We start from the raw sequence: 21,637 nt of genomic DNA, 5'->3' as shown, positions 1-21,637 counted from the left end.
ATTATAACTTCCTTTAATTTTTATAGGTACCTACATAACAAAAAGCAAAATTGATTCTTATTTTTTTGTGGGAACTTACGACTTTTGGCTCTCTAGACAACTTAATTAGATGAAATTGTGCTAACCTATATGTTTTTGATTTCAATGTAAGCTATATTTACGAGGAAGAAAGAACCATATAATACATATTCAATCTTTTTAACCAAGTGAAACATTTTTTTATTAAATCGATTTTGTCAAAAACTAGATTTGCGTATAATGTCCAGTTTTTTCAAATAATTATGAAAGTAGCCAGTAGGTATTAGAAACGATTACTTTTGAGTTTTGATTATCAAAAGACAAAAGTATCAACTAGATTCACTTTACTATCAGAAAAGACATAATTGATGTTGAAAATTGAAACATGTTTTCTCTACCTATAACTCTATAGGGTAGAAAAAAATAGTCACAAATATTGGGGGGGGGGGGCTTTATGGACTCTCAAACGTTATTTGCGTCTATTGATTATTGACTATATACCTACCTACTTATATAAAAAGTCTTCAGAACTAAAATAAAATTTATAAAAAAAATACGTAATCTTTGTAAAATCAATACCGTCTGTCAATAGATTCATGGCTCCGCTCAGAATTGAAAATCACAAACCTATTATAGTTCTTGTGAGTAGTCCGCAGGTGACGGGTCGGCCGGTAACCGCCACGCCGCCAAGAGTGCAGATCTAATTGTATACTTGTGAGTTGTAACGTCACGTATCATTCATAAAATCGCTCCATTTCACAAACAGAATTTTGTAAATGTTTTTATTCCCAGTTTTACTATAAAACTACTATACAATTATTATTCTAGCCTTAAATTATTGAAATTATTTAAAAAAATTTAAATTCTTTTGTTTTGTATTCCTTTAATAACTGGCATGTTAAATTGCCTATGTTATTCTCCTTAAAATAAAATCAACTTTAGTCCCAGAACTACTCAACTACAATATACCCAGGACGTAGGAACTACGATTTATAGATATAACGATATAAGATATTATGTTATGTACTTATATACATACATGATATGTACCTATGTATACTGTAATGCATTGAAATATTTATGTAATAATAATAATAATAGCTTATATGCAATACCAATTTTGTTCAATAACTGCAGCCCCCCAGTGGCGCCCAAGATATATTTTTCAGGTATAGCGAGAAAAAATTTTAAACCCACCGACCCACCCCATCAAAAACTTAAAATTATATTATTTTATACATTTTATCATATTTTAATTGATATAATATTAGTAAATATTTAATTAAGGTATTAACCACTATAATCTGTGATTAATTATTAACATATTTTAAGTTGATTATTTTATGTTATTATACCCACCCACTCCTTATTTTCAAGGTGTAGCGATCGCTACACCCTACACGGCTACACCTAGTAATAGGGTTGGGCGCCACTGCAGCTCCCATATCTAGATAAAAACTATTTATTCAATACTCATTATACTTGCAGTTTGATATAGGCATTAGGTAGGTAATTATAAAATTTCCCATCAACATTTTTAGAAACGCTTTTTAAATAACTTTCGGCTATAGTACCTACTATTAATCAGGCAAATAAATGAAACTACGATGTGATAAAAATATAAAAACATTTTTAAAAAAATGCTAGTAAATTTTTTTTTAATAATAGGTATACCTACGACCTACCTGTTATTTAATATAAAATATAATACCCTTTAAAAACAAAAATTAATTCCGATCAATATTAGTGTAGTGTTATTTAAATTATCACTGTAATCGGTTTACGAAATAATAATATCGTCGAGTCAACACCTATACGTATTTATTTGGGATTTTACGAAAAAAGACGTGTTTCTTTATTTTTAACAGGAAATTTTTTTATAACAATTTCAAAATTTTTAAACACGCAGGTGTACCAATAGCAAAATAAACTTTATTTTTTCAAATGGTAGCTACTATATTTTTTAATGGGTTCCGGCAAAGCTTTTTTTTTGAAAATTTTGATGGGTAGTCAAATCATCAATTTTGGTTCGCTAGTTTATTAACTATGGTCCTCTAAAGATTAGTATAATATGCGTTAATACTTTTAATTGCAATAATTGGTAAGTATAGGTTTTGTCTAGCTTATTGGTCTAAAAGTTACTTTTTTTCATTGACTGGGGCCCCCTCCTGCCCCTTTAAGGTTTATTTTATGATACGGAAATTAAATATATTTAATTGAATTTTTGATTTAAATTTCTCCTAAAATACGACAATTTTTAAATACTCTTTTTTAATATGACATTTTTAGGAATCTGGCGGATAATATCAAAAATGTAGGAAAGTCGATTTCAAGTAGACTTGACGACAAATCCAAATCTGTTTTCAGAATTCTTATTGCTTCATTAGATAAATTGGTATGTTTGGCAAAAAACACGTCTAAAATACTATGTCGCGCGTGTGTCAGACAAAAACAGAAAATCGCGGTGTCGACTCCACTTAAGTATAGGTACAATTAGTATGCGCGCACGCCGCACATCAATTTTATTATTGTCGTAAGCTTACCGGTCGACGGCCATCGCCACTCGTCGTCCGTCGGTTTATTCGCGATAACGAAAAGAAAACACGAATGATTTACCGAACGAACGAGGCAGTTAGCGCGCGTCCTGCCCCGGCGTGACAGTTGCTTTTCTCGTCCGGTCGCCGTCGTATCGCGGTGGTGGTCCGTCGCCCGTTCCACATAATATTATTATACTTTTGCATTACGCGTAGACTACGTGATTATTACAACCGCGATATTCTGTAATCGCCAAATTGCAGCATTGAACACTTCGATCGATCCGAGCTACGATAAAAGTTTGCGTCCGTGTTCCTGGTTTTTTTTCGATTTTATTTTTGCAAACCGTTTGGCGGTTGCTGTGATTTAAATCACGCAGTAATAACTAACATTTTTAGTATAAAACCGTTCATCGGTCTGTTTTTTTATACTCAGGTATTTATAAAATATCAACTTATATAAAATAACTTACTCGTATAATACTTTACCGTATAATACTCGTATAATACTTTACCGTCCTCTCTCGTAGGTACCGTGAGATTTTTGAGAAGTTGATTTATATTGTTAAATGGTATAATAGCGGGCAGAAACAAGTACTACTGGTCTGTCCTATACCTATAATATATTATATATTGCTGTTCATAGGAGCAAATAGGGGAAGTGGGGCTTTAGTGGCTAAGCTCCCACAACAATGTGCACAGCCCCCCAAATATTTCCTAAATTTTATTTTAAGATTATTCAATATTCTTAAAATAGGGCTCAAACCCTTCCCCAAAATCTCAAACGTTATTTGCGCCTATGTAGTGATTACAATAATTGTACCCGTTACATATTAGACGGCCATACACTCGTTCGAGATGATATAATATACGGTACCTATAATATATTTGCGTGTGACTGTCTGTGAAGCTGTTGACGTTGACACGCATATGTATATCTATATGCCATATGAACGTCGGAAGATTTTCGTTACGACGACAATACAATTGTTATCGTCATAATAAATAGTAGATACCTACCTATTAATTATTAAGATGTAGGTAACCGCGAGTATGACTGAATATAAAAAGTAAAAATAAACGTTTTTTTTCATTCGAAAACCCGATAATAATATGTAATAAATAATAATACTCATAAATCGTATTATATTGTACACTTTCCCGCCCATGAAATAAAAATACACCTTATCCATAAAATATGTGATAATATAATATTATAATTTTATCGTGGGTACCTACTACATGGTTTGCGCCGCGGACGAGTCTCTGTTTTTAATGGAAACTGTACATTTCATCTCGCGCATACTACACGCCTTTATGTATATGCATACTAATATGTGTATGGTCGTCTATTTATAAACCCGGGAGCATATAATATATTTTATTGCCAATCGCGTCGTCTGGAGATTTTTTGAAAACTGAAAGTTTTGCGGCACCTACCCCATTCAAAATTCTGTCACCCTGTCAGATTCAATCGAAAAACCGCCAAGTTCCCATCCTCCATATACTTGTGGTTGGATTTTGGAACATAATTTATTTTAACACTCCTTAACTTTACAGGTCTTTAGGAACATGAATCATTTATTTACAAAAGGTAATAACTAATAAGTCACATTTTTAGAAAATTACCTACTTGTATGGAAAAAATATGTTCTGTGGCTGTGGACGAATCTCTCTTAATTTTTTAAGAGGTCAAATTCGTACGATTGTTTATTGTTTATTATGGATATTCAAACATTTAGTTTATGTATGAATAATGCTAAAATATTGGTAGGTACAATTTTTTAATTTCCCGAAAATGTTACGGTTTGGGCTTAACCCGGAATTAAACCTCTTTCATAAATAATCAAGTCACATGTGCGCCTTGCGCCTATAATCAATAATAATATATAATATTATGGCAACAGGCAGCATCATAAACGCGGCGTCAACAACATATAAGACATGGCGCCAAAACTATGAATTTAAAATCGACCTATCGCGCTCACGAATACCATTGTTAATACAGTTTCTCTTGTGTCATATTTTCAGCGGACATCAGCAAACGGATTATTTTCCAACTCTCGTCTCTCGGGTGCTGAGACCCCGAAATAATCATGATTAAAGTGGACGAATCGGATCCAATAGGAGGTAAATTTTTTTTTATTTCTTTACTTCTAAATATAATATAAATTATATTATAGGTATATATATAATAAATGTATACACATATAGTATATAATATTTTATACATAATACACAAACAATAAACATACATGTTTGCGTCTTGGTCACAAGACCGTTATCGTGGCACAAGATGGAGAAGCTTTTTGGGGGCCATTTCCATAGCTCATTACAAGAACTTACTATTAAGTAAGCTCCATCATTATTTGAAAAGTATTTATCTACAAATGTTTTAAAGTTCTATTAGAGACTTGATTTAGACTCTAAATCTCTAAATTTTAGAGTAAAATAAAAATGTTTCGACTATTATGGAGTTATTAAATTTCTTCGTGCGACATGTATGTAAATCGTACAATAGGTATGAGCAAGTTCGGATTAAGTTTTAAATCCTTTAGATAGACCCTATGGCGTATAGTATAATTATAGCGATTGAAATAATACAAGTACTGTTTTGTTCAAGCCCGGATTAAGGGGTGGCAGAGAGGGCCACGGCCCCCGGGCCTCAATAGTTTGAATTTATTTAGGGGCCTCAGATGTGTCCATTACTTCTTTCGTTATAGACTATAACACTGCATAAATCACCTTAAAAAAACCGTTGATTATTTAGTGAAGAAAAAAGCTTATACATTATAATTTGAGTTATAATATATAAATAAAATGATACATTATTTATTGCCAAGTACCTACCTAATATCTATATATATTTATTATATAATTATATAATTAAATAAATTGTTTTTAATCAGTATGCAAAAATTGTAAACACTTATAAACTTTTTTAATAGGTAAGCCGTAGGTAGTTTTTTAGGTATAGATAGCATACTACACGAGTACCTAATATTAAAATAATATTACCTCTATGGCTTCATTGACCTGTGTTAAAACTTAATAATAAAAATGTATAAATCGAATAAATGGCACTTCAAAACGGGGACTGGAACCTTGATGATTTTTACGGTTCCGGTTCTTGTTCGGCTCCCAGAAAAACTAAAATTTAGGTTTCGGTTACTCTTCGGTTCTTAAAAAATAAAAAATTTGTTACCTGTTTTGGTTTTATAATTTGTAAAGTAAAAGTATCGATTCTTGGTTTTAAATTAGTTTAAATAAGGATTCTGGTGAGGTTCCGGTATTAAAATTAATTTAAACAAGGGTTTCGGTGAGGTTTTGGTCCCTAATATTCAAAGGGTTCCGGTTCCAAAACCGGTTCTTTTCGATAAGGTTTTCAGTCCCTGTTTCAAGATATGAATTATATTCAAATTTAAATAGGTACTAGTTAAATAAAATTAACTCATTTTAATGATTAGAACTAACTTTTTCAAACTGTTATACAATTATAATTAATAATTATTATTAGTTTTGGCACTTAAAATATTGAATTTAAATTTACTAGATTAAAATATTATTTGGTAAAATATAAATTATATTATACAAAATTAAAATTAAAATTAAAAGATTTAGCCTGTAGTATATAGATACACAGAATAATAGTTTAGGGAAAACAATTTTTTTTTTTTGTATAGAGAGTATTTTTTTTAAATGTTGAAAGATTTAATAATAGCATTAGGTGACGCGTTGTGATGATAACTTGGGGCAATGTAAGATGAAATGAGATGGGAATGCAACCGATCTTTGTGGAGTGTTCTGAATATAAGAGGGGGGTGGTAATTAAATAGAAATTTAAATAAATGAGAGGGAAGTAAGGTTTCACCACATCGGAGACGGGAATATGAGGTTATCTCTGCATTTCCTTGTGAGATTAAGGTTGTGAAACCAGGGCTGGGGTGGAATGGTTGGGCGGTGGGGGTTATAAGTACACAGATTTCAGTACCTACCTATAATATAGGCATTTTAAATAATAACATTATAGAAATAATTTCTATAACGTTATTATTATTATTATCAATAATTTTCGTACTAAAAAAATACTAAACATAACGTTATGTTAACAGGACTCGTAGAACCTAATGTGACCCTCCTCGCCCTTAATCCGGGCTTGAACAAGATAGTTGAGAACCTTTAAATGTGTTTTAGTTATTTTGCTGTATCGCGCATTTGATTAATGTCGATAATTTTAAACATTTACTCGGGACGCGTGTGTGGTGTAGATATAGACATAAGACAGCAGTGGTGTAGCCAGGGGGGTTTTTGGGTGTTTACCCCCCCCCCCCCCCCAATTGACATTTCCCCTCCTAATAAATATATTTTTATAGGGTTCGGGACTGCTTGCAAGTTATAAATTTGTCTTATGAAATGGCGAAATTAAATACAAAGTTTGAATTTGCATATTTGTGTATTTTTTAACTTATGTACATACAATTGTCGGGAAAAATTATATTTGGATAACATTCATGCATATTATAAAATAATAATAATTACTAAATGTAATAACAAAATTACCTCTTATTGCATATATATAGGTAATATAATTACGTAGGCAAGAGTGAAATATTTTTAAGTACCTATGGCTTGATGGGGGAGGTCAACCCCCATAGGCCAGTGACGGTTCTAGAATATTTTTTTTGGGGGCCCATTGACTTTTTCTAAGTTTTGCGACACAAATATTTAATCAATATTAAAATGTATTAACCTATAGATGTGATGGCTAGATGTTAAGCCAATAGCTGGGCGAGGGGCCCTCTGCCCCCTCCCCCACTGGATGTATAAGAATGAATATAATATCAAAATTTTTTATATACCAGATACCATACTATTATATTATACGTGGTACGAATTTCGCGAGCCCGTACGTAGGCGGTGACGAGGTGGAAAAGGAACCGTGACAATACACGAAGAACATAGCCGACGTTGTCCGAGCTCATCGGTCCGATGAGCGTAAAGTATTTGAGAGATCAGCGGCGGCGACTCTATAATAGACTATAACATAATAATAATACGTCGGCCGTGCTAAAATTAGATAGAACTACGCGTATCTCCGACCGCCGACCGGACGCTGTCCTTTTCTGCTGCTGCGTTAGCGTAATTTCATTATATTATTATTTATTATTACTATATTACACGCGTGTTGTAGTCGCATATATACGTATAATATTAATAATATGAAAATATATTATTATAAACGTACAACGTACCACGGCATAAACGTAAATTTTTTTTTTTTTTGGCAACAATGACCGCATATTTTCTTTTTTGTTTTCCACCCGAGTGTACGAAAAATTCACCTATTTATAAAAGTCCCGTCGGCCGGGTCCGCCGACTACTCACACACCACCGACTCGGTATTGCTACTGTAAACCGCCTTAACGGTGTGTAATGAATGACGCCGGACTGCGATCGCTGTATAATTTACCAAGTGAACGTCGTGAGTGCAGAGTGCACACCTATCGCTTTTGAACGTCCGCCAACCGAATTTCATACCGTTTACTGGCATAGTTTTTTTTTACTATTTCGTTTGACTCCCTCGTTGAGGAAACAACCGAAAAATCTAGTAAACATGTTTCACAAACTTAATAGACCACAGATCGTAGATAAATAATTGGCCCTTCCGGCATATAATCATATGAACTTATTAAGGTAGCGATTTGAGTACCCGCCAAAATGCATTGCCTAAGAGAAAGTGTTTTAGTACTATTTAAAAAATCATTCATAGTACTTACATGGCTAATATATATTATAACAGTAGATATGGGAAAATTAAAATTAAAATTATAATGTATAAATGCACAATAGTTATTACGTTACACACACAATTTTATTGTACGATTTACAACAATTAATCTTATAAAATACATTTTTGTGTTAGGTAGGTTGTAATTGAAAATATTTTTATAAACAGACCGTAATAATAATATACTATAATATAATGTTTAAACTTTCAAAAAATCTTGGGCTTCATCTTGCATCCTGTACTGCATGTTCTTGACTTCTGCACACCATGTGTCCAGTCTACCGATCATACCCGATATTGGCGTTTTGTTCATCACTCTTGGTTGAACCCATTCCAAGTACACACCTTCACTGACTTGATCGATTTTACCCTTGACTAGACCTAATGACAATGCTTTCATTACCAACATTTCAATCTGTTCTAATGACAATTGTGTCTCAAGTGCAATCTCTTGAAATGATAGACATCTGTTTTTAGCTTGTCGTTTGAATGTCATTTCCATCAAACAAAGCAGGGAAATTTTTTGTCTCAGTTTATGTTCTTGCACTGCTATATCAGGTATGGAAGCCCACTGTGGCTTCATTTTGGCAAATTTTGTGATGTCTCCAGTGTTGAACGCATTTAACAGTTCTACTAACCAATAATTTGTTGTGTTGGTCAACGAATCTAAAATAGGATGCATGAGCAGTTCACCCAAATTATAGATGTCATCACTTAGCAACGCAGCAAGTCCCAATAAAAAGGCGTTTCTTATTTGATCTGGTTGGCTAATTGTAGACAAGTCAATTGAACCCAAATACTTCAAACAAGTGCGGTAGTATTCAGTATGCTTTCCTTGAATACGATACAGATGACTGGCCAACAAATAATACCGACTATGCACAGGGGATATTTCATCCAGATCACTCAGCAATTTATCAACATCAGTAATAACGACCAAACAGTCTTGTTGATTTTTCAATTTATCCAAAAGTATTTCACCTTTTAGAACCTTAGCAAAAATTAAAGCTTCAACTTTGTCTTTAACTTTCGGTTCTAGAATTTCTAAAAATACAACTGCTTCCTTTGGTTCCTTGATAAATGGAATAACATACGAAATAATTTCAACCAAAGCAAAAGAATTCATTTTGCTTTCTATTGGTTGAATAAATTTATTGTAGAAATTCAACAAATCAACTTTTTTTTGAATGTTTGTATCTTTAACATAGACCAAAAGTTTTAAAGTCAATTGATGCCATAATTTTTTGGTTTGTAATTCTTCCAATTCAGACATTTCAACTTCAGCTTGTGCCATGTTTGAACTGTAAAAAAAAAAAATTATAGATTAAACAATTTTTATTCTTAAGTACAATAATATTGTTACATATTATATAAATTATAATTAAAATATTGTAATTATTTTTTAGAACTAGAACCTAGTTTTCCATTCAAAGATATTACAATTCGTAGAGGAGTAGATATGAAAGAACACTATGAACTACAATCTGAAATTGGACGGTAAGAATTTCTATACATTTTGCACAGGTTTTATTATTAACTTATACATGATTAAAGAGCCAGATCATTAAATAATATTAACTTTAATTTTTGAACTATCAAAATAATGCATAGGTCACATAATATAATATATTATTAATACAGCTATGATAATAACTTGTATAAAAATTAATAAAAACTTGATACATTGACATAAGGTATACACATTTAGTAGTTCTGCCTAATATAAATATAATATTACCTAACTAATATTTCAAACAAGTACCTGTAGGCTGTAATATTAATTATAAATTGTACATACGAATAGTGTTAAAAAGATAAATTATAAAACCGTAGGTTGTGCACAAAGTAAATTATTATTTACTGGCACTAGTAGAGTAAGCCCAAATATTCCAACTATGTGATAATGACCATCACAACCGTGTTAGCTGGCTTTAAGCTATTTATAAAATATATAGCTTTTAATGCCAACTGTCTAAAAACAACTTAAGCTCTATGTTAATACTGTTGTGAAAATCCTTTCAAAAGATAATTACTTCTGATTTCATACCATATTACTTTATATAACATTATAATAACTATTTAATTTAAAATAAACATTTAATAGGTACAAATATTCTAGGATAAATGTACATCAAATTATTTAAATTATACATGGTAGGTGGATCATAATATTAACTAAGCAATTTTAAAAACAAATTTATTTTAAACATTATTCATTTTTAATACTAAAATATTGCTATTTATTGTAAACATTTAAAATGTATGATAATAACAAAAATATTTTGGCATAAGTTGTTTATAAATAAACATTCATATTATAAACAAATGAATAGGTTATATTTTTTATTTTAAGTACACAAAGAACTTACAATATATTTGAAGAAAAAAAACAGTTAATGAATTTGTTATAAGGAAAATTATTATAAAAGTCTCAACAGTAATATTTTAATAAAGTTAAAATTAAAAAATTTTGAGTCAGAATAGTATTTCAAGATAGAGAAAATATTTACCTATCCAGCTACAGCTGTAGTTAATGAGATGATAAAATATCATATTTAAAATAATATACATTTTTTTTTGTTTAAATTGCTATATTTTAATCAATAAAAAATCTACTTAGTGCTAGGTACATTATTGGTTGTCTATCTCTTAAATCTCGTTTAAATAAGTATGTTTATTTAAAATATTATGATTTATGAATGTTAAATGATTTTCATTTCACATAAAATACTAATGTTTATTATTTTTTAAGTTTGGAAATTATACCACAAAATATAAAAATGTACACTTAATATATTATTTATTTTAAATCCATACATAATTTTAAATATTTTTAAATGAATTAGCAAATACAAATCGTCATGAATAAAATTAATGGATAGATAGATACATAATACATGAATGTTGAGACAAATTATTATTATTTTCCAAAATAGCTATATTTTCAATCATTGATTCATTAACTTTTAGCTTCAAAAAATAGGTTTAACAACAAAAATAAACGTTTTTGTTGAGTCATTGTGACATTGTATCGTAATAATTAACAATTGATTTTTGCGTTCCGATTACCTAGATACAGCCTTAAAAATATAGTTTCAAACAAGCTTGGTGTTATTACATAGTTGGGAAATAATAATTGGTAATACTTACATAATAATGTCAATAAAAAGACAAGAGTGTATTAAGTTCGAAGATGAAATTTGATGTCCGTCCGTTGTGCAGTAATGGCTCTAATATAAAATAAGTACGAAACTACTAAATAATAATATCACAAAACAAAACATTGATAACAAAATACGCGATTCACGATTCCGGCATTACTTTCGTCATGGGAGGAGGAGACTATTACAGTGGCGCCAACTGTTGTGAAACAATATTTCAAACACAATATTATATTAAACAATATTACGCACGTCTAGGTTCTTGTTCATAAAATAAACAGCTATAATATTATAATATATGCCTATAGCCTATAGGTATAATTGTATTATAGTGCAGTTAGTTCGTCCGTTCGTCTAAAATGACTACACACCTAACTAATAAAAATACGTAGCAACTAGCAGAGTCCTACTTAGGAATTTTGGGGTCCGGGGCTAATTTTTTGATGGGGCCCCTTAATGGCCTTTACTTAAATAATAAATACATTTTTTTTTGCTATTTCGTTTTTTTTAATATTCAATTTAATTTTAAGATTATAAATAAATTACACAATAAGTTTATATATCTATTAGTAATTTTATTATTTTATGTTGATATAAATAAATCGTATATGACTGTATTACCAATATGCTATACCTACGTCCATTAAAACATTATGTATTTGTTTTTCTTTTAAAAGGGGGAAGTTCGGTACGGTGTTCAAATGTCGAGAAAAGGCTACGAGTCTTATGTTGGCTGCTAAATTCGTCGGTATTGTTCATAAACAAGATCGCCGAAATGTGGAAAGAGAAGTAGAAATAATGTGTGAACTTCAACATCCCAGATTGATACAACTCTACGACGCTTTTGAAGCAAATAATGCAATGTGCTTCATTTTAGAACTGTAATTGAAGTATTTGATTATTATACTGTTTACTTTTTCAATACAATTTATTGTAAAGTTGCAAATGCCTATTATACAGGTTGATCCAATTAATGCAAGGCACGCATTATTAAAAAAAATATTAACGTAGTCTTTGCAAATATTTTTTTTTACATTATCTTGGATTTAAAAAACAAGTAGGTAACAAAATTTTTCTAAAAAAATATATATTAGATTCTGAGCGGACTAATGAATATATTGATTTTAAAACGAAGTGTTTTTTTAATTTTAATTATTATTATTGTTTTTTTTTGTACGTTTGTGTATTCGAAAAGAAGTCGAAATAATGCTTTGATTTTCAACTTCAGTATCTTTTCTTGTGAGAATCTAGTAGGTCGAAATTTAAAATTCCCAGTAGTTTTTAAAAGTGACGTGATTTTGGTTTTTAATGTTGCTTTAAAAAAATTTCCGTAGATGACAACATGTTCACTGAATGTTTAATAACCAATTTCTATACACCAAAATATTATCAAAATATTTTTACTCTTGTTGAGCTATTTATAGACACATGAAATTATCGATTTTTATTTGTTTTTTAAGCTAATGTCGAGACAAAAATGTTCGCTCTGTAAACAAACTATAAAATGTAATTCAAGATTCATTATAAGTTTTTGTAAGTGGAAATTAAAAAAAAAGTTGAGCGTAATTTCACAATAATTGTTTGAAGCTAGAATATTAACAAAATTCGTAAAAATCACGAAATGCACGAAAATGTGCAAATTATTATGAGTTAGAAATTCTTAAAAAAATTTCTTTTTTATCTAAGATTTGAAAATGTAATACAATATTCAAGTTTGATTACCATTATCAAAAAAATTTGTCTGCTTGAAAATCAAATTAAATTTTTATGAGCGTTTGAAGATTTAATTTTAACAACATTGGATATTCACTCAATTTCTCATAGAGCTATTTTCTTAATTTGGAGTAATTCAAATACAAATAACCATAGATTCTTGAAATTTGAACTTTATGTTTATTTTTTCATTTTCTATACTTGATAACATTTTCAAAATATTTTGGCTCTGTTTACGAAAATTTTCAATTTTTTTTCTTTAAATGTCCATACAATTTTATTCGTTGGGTCAAAAAACTTGACAATTAAATACAAGGCTCCTCACACATTGTAACAATATAAGTTTAAATATATTAAAATACATATAGACACGATATATCTTTTATAAGCATTTAAAGTTCAAATGTTGACAACATTCATCAAATTAAAAATGTTAAGTTATTTTGCAGTTAAAAATGTATAAAATGTTCAATTTTTATAGTAAGGGTTTAGGGTTAAAGACACAGTTCCACGTAAATAGTATTTATATTGTAACCGTAAAATCTAAAAAATATATAAATGCAATTTTTTTTTTGATAGTTTTTAAGTTCAAATTCGGACGAAATTACATTCCTAAACTAAAAATAACGAGTTTAGTTTTGTGTTATTATTTAAAAATATTATTCAAACGATAAGATAATATGCAAATAATATTAATTTAACTTATCGGCTACCTACCGTATTAATTATAACAATATAAATATAATAGGTATAAAATATCCTATAGGTTGACAAACCTCCGCTCAGAATCGTTTTGCGTACCTATATTCAATCATGTAACGATTTAAAATTATGTACAAAAAATGTTTTCCAAAACTTAAGTGTTTTTTGAAATGAAAAAAGTCACAAGTTAAAATGTCAAATGATTCACTCTGTATAATATATTATAATAATATTGTTTATATTTACATTTTTAATATTGAAATATTCATAAAATCGCGTATTTATATATAATATTTATATGAATATAATTTAATTCTTTCAGAGTCGAGGGAGGTGAATTATTCGAACGAGTAATTGGTGATGATTTTGTATTGACCGAAAAAGCTGTAACGATATTTATGCGACAGATCTGTGAAGGAGTACAATTTATTCACTCTAAAAATATACTCCATCTTGATCTCAAGGTAAGTGAGCCTATATGCCTATATGGTACCTATATGCTATATTACTACATACTATATAGACACAAGACACAGTGTTACAATACTGCTGCATATTCAGAGGCGGACTGAGAGGATCCGGCCCAGTGGGAAAATAGGATTATCGGCCCAACATTCCATTCATGGGCGTTCTCACAGGGGGAGGGATTAGTGATTGAGGTATGGATCCACCATGGCCTTTTTTTTAGGTAAAATAATTTCCTATTTAACTGATATTTAGTAGTAATAATCAAATAAATAAATATAATCAAAACATTTTTTGTGACTCGTTATCATTTTCACAATATTCGTATGAAGGAGTATTGATATTGTATTAGGTATCTCATTTTTTAATACATTTTCATATCCCCCCAATAAAAAATCCTGAGAACGCCTCTGATTCCACTCTATACAATTTTCTTCATAAAATTATAATATAATTCATAATAATGATAATCAATATGAATTATAATTTTTAAGAAAATCTAATTTGTAGGTATACCTACTACCAATTTATCATAAACATTTTTTAGATTCTAAGTGGAACGATGAATGTATTGATTTTACAATGATGTGTGTTTTTTTTTATTTTAATTTTTTTTTGTGTCTGTCATCACCTTTTAGGACAGTAAAAGTGCTTGGATTTTCTTCACCTTTTCTGATAGGAAAGTGAATCTAGTTGGTACTTTGGGGGGTCAAAAGTAAAATTATTCCATTATTCCAATAGTTTTCAAAAGCGCCGGGAAAAACAAAAGAAAAATTATAAAATGTTCCACTTTTATATTTAAGGATTGAAAATTTAAAACAAGATTCCACGTAAATATTTAACTCTGTTACCAAAAATTCTAAGAAATACATAAGCACAGTTTATTTTTATAGTCATTTTAAGTTAGAATTTGGACGAAATTACATGTTAAAAAACCTAGAATAACTATTTTAGTTATTTTGTTGTGATTTTATAATATTACTCGTGGGTACTTGAAACTTCTAAAGTATACTATTATATACCTATGATAGTATCACGGTTTGTTGTTGATGTATAACGCGTTATAAGTACCTACCTAATGGATATTGTTATATTCCTGAGTATATTATAGGTCAATTTTTTTTTAATACCATAGATATAAGTATATAATATGTCTTATACCTAGACTGACATACCGTCTCCGCTCAGAATTGTTTTTCTTATACAGTGATATTATATCATTGAATTCAAATTTAATACTATCCATTATACAGTGACCCACTTGTAACCTACTGTACAGCAGAGCGACATCCACTAACCCACCTTTTTTTATTTTAAAAGCAATTAATTACATTGTTTTTTTATTTATTAAATTAAACATGAAGTTTTTTACATGCAAATACAATCACACGGAAATTACAATGAAAAATTTTTACTCATAACAGTAAAGCTCTGAAATTAGATCACATCTCAGGCAATACTAATAACAGTATAAGTACACAGTACAGCACATGGCCCGGCCAGTAGACGAGTCACGGTTGCAACATTCGAACAAAACTATCTTTACTTTATAAATAAAGCTGCCTTCATAGGCGCAAATAGCGTTTGGGATTGGGGGGGCTAATGCCTTATTTTGATAATATTGAATAAGCTTAAAACGAAATGTAGAAAATGTTTGGGGGGGGGGCTATGGACATTTATGGACATTTATGGGAGGGCTTAGCCTCTAAAGCCCCCCCCCCTATTTGCGCCTATGGCTGCCTTATATATAGGCCGACTTATTTTCATCACTATAAGATTATTCATGTCAAACACCTATACGCTATTCCAATGTTTGAATATTTAATAGGTTATAGGTATTGATGATATTAAAAAACCAAAATAAATTTGGCGAACCAATATTATAACATAATTAATAATTATATTGTATATTTTTTGTTGTCATCGGCGTGGCCAGTCCGCCTCTGAGCATATTATATACATACGAGTAGGTACAACATACATAGTATAGTCTAGTATACAAAAACAATGTTCTCGTGATGCCTACCTATACTTAAATCTAAACTTCTTCTAATAACCATATAAATTCTAAACATTTTGCGTTACTCGGATTTCAGCCAGAAAACATTCTATGCTTAACTAAGACTGGAAATCGTATAAAAATCATTGATTTCGGTTTGGCCAGAAAATTCAATCCAGAAAATAAACTTCAAGTGTTGTTTGGCACACCAGAATTTGTAGCGCCAGAGGTAGTAAACTTCGATGCTATCGGATTCGGAACAGACATGTGGTCTGTAGGGGTAATATGTTATGTCTTGTAAGTAATAATACATTTAGTATTTACATTTTACAATATCTATTCGAAATTCAATTCAGTGTCCATACGACAATACTTAGGATGTTAAATCCGGACTTGGTATATGTTTAATATAGGTTATCGGGTTTGTCACCTTTTATGGGAGAAACCGACGTGGAAACTATGTCCAACGTAACAATTGCTCAATATGATTTTGATGATGAAGCATTTGATTCCATATCTAACGACGCAAAGGATTTCATCAAAAAGCTTCTTGTCAAAGATCACAAGTATGGTTATTGAGTTATTGGTTTATGAGTTGTGGTGTTCTGTAATATAAAATATAAAATATATAATACCTATTGCACTAATTAAAACTCACTGATTACACGTACTGACTATTAAACAGATATATTATCAGGACCGGCTCAGGACATTAACAGATATTTTTAAAACGGCGGCATTTTTTAATAATATTAAAATAATTATAGGGTAATTAAGATTGAATCTTATATTCTTGACTTTATTTGTATTAAATAACTATAGCGCTGGCCCTGACTATCTATACTGTAATATAGTACATACTACATATTTAATTTTATCTGCATTTAAAATTTAAATACCTACAAATTTAGTCTAACGCTAATACATTATAAATTATAATATAGTAAGACTCTATAACTAGGATGCCTCGTGAGTCATAAGCATTTACATATTATTATATTATAATTATTCATTATGATGTGATTTATAATGTGCTTCGCTTCATTGAATTAACATTAAAACTAATTTAAAACAATTATACTAGCGTCGTAAATGTGATTTAAGTTCTCGAAGAAATTTAGATGGAAATAATTTTAATTCAATTTGTACGTAGGTTAAATTATACGTTAACGTTAAGTATCATTCTTTATATATTGCAAACAAAAAATGTTATATTTTAATTTTACATTACAATTGAATTCGTTACCCGATTTAAATATTATATATCATAATTAATTGGTATTTAAACAATATTTATCATGTAGATAACTATATTGTAAAAATTGAATGGTTATTTTATTATCTAATGCATTTACATTTATTTTAAGAATTTTTTATTTCTAACTAATATATTATAATATCACCAAAAATAAACTACTTAATACTTTTAATTGACGCGTTGTGTTTATATAGTTGTATAGTGTAGACATAGACACATAGTTAACTAGTTTACAAGTACAATAAATTATTAAATTTAATTAAATACAAAGAACTATGTTTTTTAGGATATTTAGGTTTTTTTAGGTTTAATAAAAAATGAAGACTTATAAGATATTGTTTGGATTAAAACTTATTTGAAAATTAGTGTTTTTGTTTAACTCTTTAATTAAAGCAGTGTATTCTTCTATACAACTTCATGGTACCTATGTAGAAGTGACAATTTAAAATCATAATACAATTTCTGTTTTTAATTGGTGTATTAATGTTTTCAGTAAACCGTTATTATAATAATGTACCTATTGACTATTACCTTATGAAGTATTTAGTTGTTATTTACATTTTTCTGTAAAGTATATTATATCCTAATTTAGATTTGCATTCTTGTACAGATACAATATAATATTTATACTTTAAATGTATAATTACGTACCTAATAAAAATTTCAGTGATTAATGATTTTAATACATTTTTATATTGATATTATATAATAAGTGTGTGTGTGAGTTACTATTTTAATATTTATTTTTCAGTGATAGGTATAATAATCTATACCATATGTCCTCCAATATACATATGTTTGATTTTCGCTACGTATTTTTATTGTGTGTGTATGTTGGTTGGTTGTAGGAGCCGTCTGACTGCCACCGAGTGTTTATCGCACCGATGGATGCAAAAGAAAAAACCAAAAAAAATGGTACGAAAAAGTTCGAGCAAAAAATTGGTGAAACAAATTGAAGAGAAAACGAAACAGACGCCGGATGTGCTGGAGACTGAAATATGCACCGGTAAAGACGCGTTACTATTGCCACTGGATACGACCAAAGAGAACTTGAAAGAGTTGTGTAGCAAGTCACGTAGCCAATCGCCGTTGGAGATCACTGCCGTATCGCCGACTTTGGCGCAGCTCAGAATTCTGCAAAAGGATAGTAAAACGTCTAAGACGTGCGGAAACGACGACGACAACATGTCGACACCCGCCGGAATTTCCACTGGCAAATCTAGAGTGATGGCGGCCATACCACTGGACACAGCCGCCACGAATTCCGGCGTACCGCTGAATACGGCCGCCACGACTTCCGGCGTACCGCTGAATACGGCCGTTACTACATCTGGTGTACCGCAACACACGGCCGCCATGACTCCCGGCGTACCTCAACACACGGCCGCCATGACTCCCAGCGTACTTAAACACACGGCTGTAACGGCTTCCGACTCGTCTACAGGAGCGGCCGTCAACACGACACCAGAGGTGGATATCGTGAAGGGAGTGGTGGACCGACAGCGGATGTCAACTACCACTTGGTCGCAGACGACTTATCGAACGATGACGGACAATGCAAACTGTAGCAATAATTATCGACGTGCGTCTGACGTGTCGTACACGTTTTCAAACTTCCGGACGTCATCGGCGGCGGCGTCGTCGTCCAATTTCCTGGGACAGGAGCTGCGAGACCTGCAGACCATGATGTTGGGAGACCGGTCGGAAGCACTGCACCAGGACAGCAGCGCGGGCAACCCCGGGAGCAGCCTGCACAAGCTGCTGCTTAACCGACAGCACTTGACTGCAGCCGTTGCGGACCGGAAACCCAAGTTCAAGTTCTCGTCGATGAACCGTGACGTGCCGGCTGGGTCCCCGCCGCCTGTTAGCAACCTGTTGTACTACATGACTGCGGCGGCGGCTGCGGCGTCGTCGTCGTCGTCGTCGACGTGTCGGTCCGCGCCTCACAGTAAGCGCGCATCCCCCGAACACGAGTCCACCTCCGCCAGAGAGATGTTGCTCAAATTGTTCTACGGCGGCAGCGACACTGTTGCCGAACCCAATTTGTCCACATGATACGCATCGCCACCCCGCGCAAGTATATATCATAAATCATAATATATAATATATAAATATAACACGTATACATTTATATAATACTCAGTTAAACGTACCTAAGTACATACGAGTACATATTACATGTGTGTGTGTAATTTATTATTTATTTCATAAATTAATAATACGTAAATGTTTATAGATAAATCTACGACATGTATATCTATTATTTATATCTATTACATCTTAAATTTCTGCGGCCGTGAGTACGGGTTCCCGCTCTGCATCCCTATAACAACATCCCCTCGGCCCTCATTATATATATGCTGGAAAACCAACTACTCTGCGGGTCATCAATCACCACCATATAGGAAAATTATTTAAAGTATTTTTTATATTATAATATATTTAACGATGTATATTATGTTGTGTATAATACCACAGACTATATGACTACTTTTTATATAGTTTGTGATACTACTATAATATATTATATATAATATACTTTTTCGTTTAAACTTTAAAGCACTAGCAACGCTGTACTTCCGACTATGGTGGGTTTCGTCATATAAATGGACGGACCACAAGCTATTTACTCAAATTTATAGTTACCAATTTTTTTTACCACCGTGTTGTTAATATATAATATAATATGATAGGTTATTTCCGTAATATAGACAGCAGTTCTTACTTTTATAACTTAGGTACCTGTGGCTTGGACCAATAGTTGTCTACATTGCCGATACACAACGTACTTACACTTAACTTTATACCTACTGTTTTATTTTTTGATTCACCAATTTTTAATAGAAACTCGTTTTTTATTATTCATATTACCTATTTATCTATACTTTGTACAAACGCCGGGTTTATTGTTTATTTTTACTATAGTTGCGTTTTGATTTATATTATATTATACCAAAGTAGTGGTCATGTTTTATTTTTTAATTATACCTAGATTTTGTTATACAAATGACCTCAAAAGTTCGTTATGTAAAAAAAAAGTGTTGATTACTAATTACCACATAATATTATACAAAATAATGATTATGAAAATAAATATTGGCTCAATATAGGATTAATTAAATTGTTAATAGTTTTAATCGTTTGATGTATACCTACAATTTTATATAATTATATTTAAGTACCTATTAAAAATGTATATTATATAAACAAACATAATATTATATTGTTTTAACATCTGTCAAAACATGTATTATCAAGAAATTGTAATATAATATATATTATATATAATTTATATATCTTTTATTATTTGAGACTTTGTGTATTTAATTCGTATATTTTGTAAATAATTTTTCCACCAGTCCTTTGTTTAATGTCATGTCCCATATATAATATTATATAGGTACCATGACTATTATTCCGATATCGTAAAATATAAGGAATCGGGTAACCAGTGTATCGACCTCACCTATGTTTCAATTAGTTATTACTTGTTCTACGATTTATCCGACGTCTTAAAACCACTATAAAATATTTTTATCTAGTTTCAGCTTGAATGTGACGTATACGTGGATATAAACGAACGACGCAAAGCCATACCTAATAAACGAGAAAAAACAGAATAGCTTAGCAATAATCGACATCGCATCATAACATAATATAATATCATATACGTAATAATAAAATTAAATCATTGTCGTCTTTATTAGTTAAATAGTTTACTAATGTATGAGCTTTTTTCTTTTTGCGTTTGTTTTTGCTTGATCGGAGAAGAGAGTTCGAGTTTGGTTTGTATACAATATAATCATATGGTGTAACTTCAACACCATTTTCGACGGTAGGCAATTATAATTAGGTATTATTGTTAACCAACGTGTTTGCAGAATAGTTTCGCAGTTCGCACACACGGCACATATTAAGCAGTACCTACATATTCTCAGTACATCTCTTTATTCAAATACATATTATCTGCCGCGATAATACATAAATATTTGATGTATA

The 21,637-nt window shown here is 30.8% G+C and overlaps 2 protein-coding genes across 3 annotated transcripts; one reads left to right on the top strand and one right to left on the bottom strand.

Moving 5' to 3' along the window:
- Positions 1-2,602: 2,602 nt before the first annotated feature.
- On the top strand, positions 2,603-20,162 carry LOC100163829 (calcium/calmodulin-dependent protein kinase type II subunit gamma). Of its 2 annotated transcripts, XM_001947771.5 has the most exons (8): positions 2,609-2,988; positions 4,584-4,682; positions 9,747-9,837; positions 12,179-12,382; positions 14,239-14,380; positions 16,478-16,677; positions 16,794-16,946; positions 18,487-20,162. In XM_001947771.5, the coding sequence occupies exons 2-8, from the start codon at positions 4,649-4,651 to the stop codon at positions 19,691-19,693; spliced, it is 2,031 nt and encodes a 676-aa protein (XP_001947806.2). In that variant the 5' UTR covers positions 2,609-2,988; positions 4,584-4,648; the 3' UTR covers positions 19,694-20,162. The 2 variants fall into 2 exon arrangements, with proteins under 2 accessions (XP_003243491.1, XP_001947806.2); XM_003243443.4 differs by lacking the exon at positions 12,179-12,382 and having other exon boundaries at positions 2,603-2,988.
- Positions 8,326-11,635, bottom strand: LOC100167897 (26S proteasome non-ATPase regulatory subunit 13). The gene is made up of 2 exons (XM_001950653.5): positions 11,491-11,635; positions 8,326-9,641 (listed from the first exon to the last, which is right to left on the bottom strand). The coding sequence occupies exon 2, from the start codon at positions 9,632-9,634 to the stop codon at positions 8,540-8,542; it is 1,095 nt and encodes a 364-aa protein (XP_001950688.1). The 5' UTR covers positions 9,635-9,641; positions 11,491-11,635; the 3' UTR covers positions 8,326-8,539.
- Positions 20,163-21,637: the final 1,475 nt, after the last annotated feature.

The sequence above is a fragment of the Acyrthosiphon pisum genome, chromosome A1, assembly GCF_005508785.2.
Source record: "Acyrthosiphon pisum isolate AL4f chromosome A1, pea_aphid_22Mar2018_4r6ur, whole genome shotgun sequence".
NCBI lineage: Eukaryota > Metazoa > Arthropoda > Insecta > Hemiptera > Aphididae > Acyrthosiphon > Acyrthosiphon pisum.
Note: the sequence above shows the minus strand (reverse complement) of the source record. Positions and strands in the feature narration are given on the sequence as shown.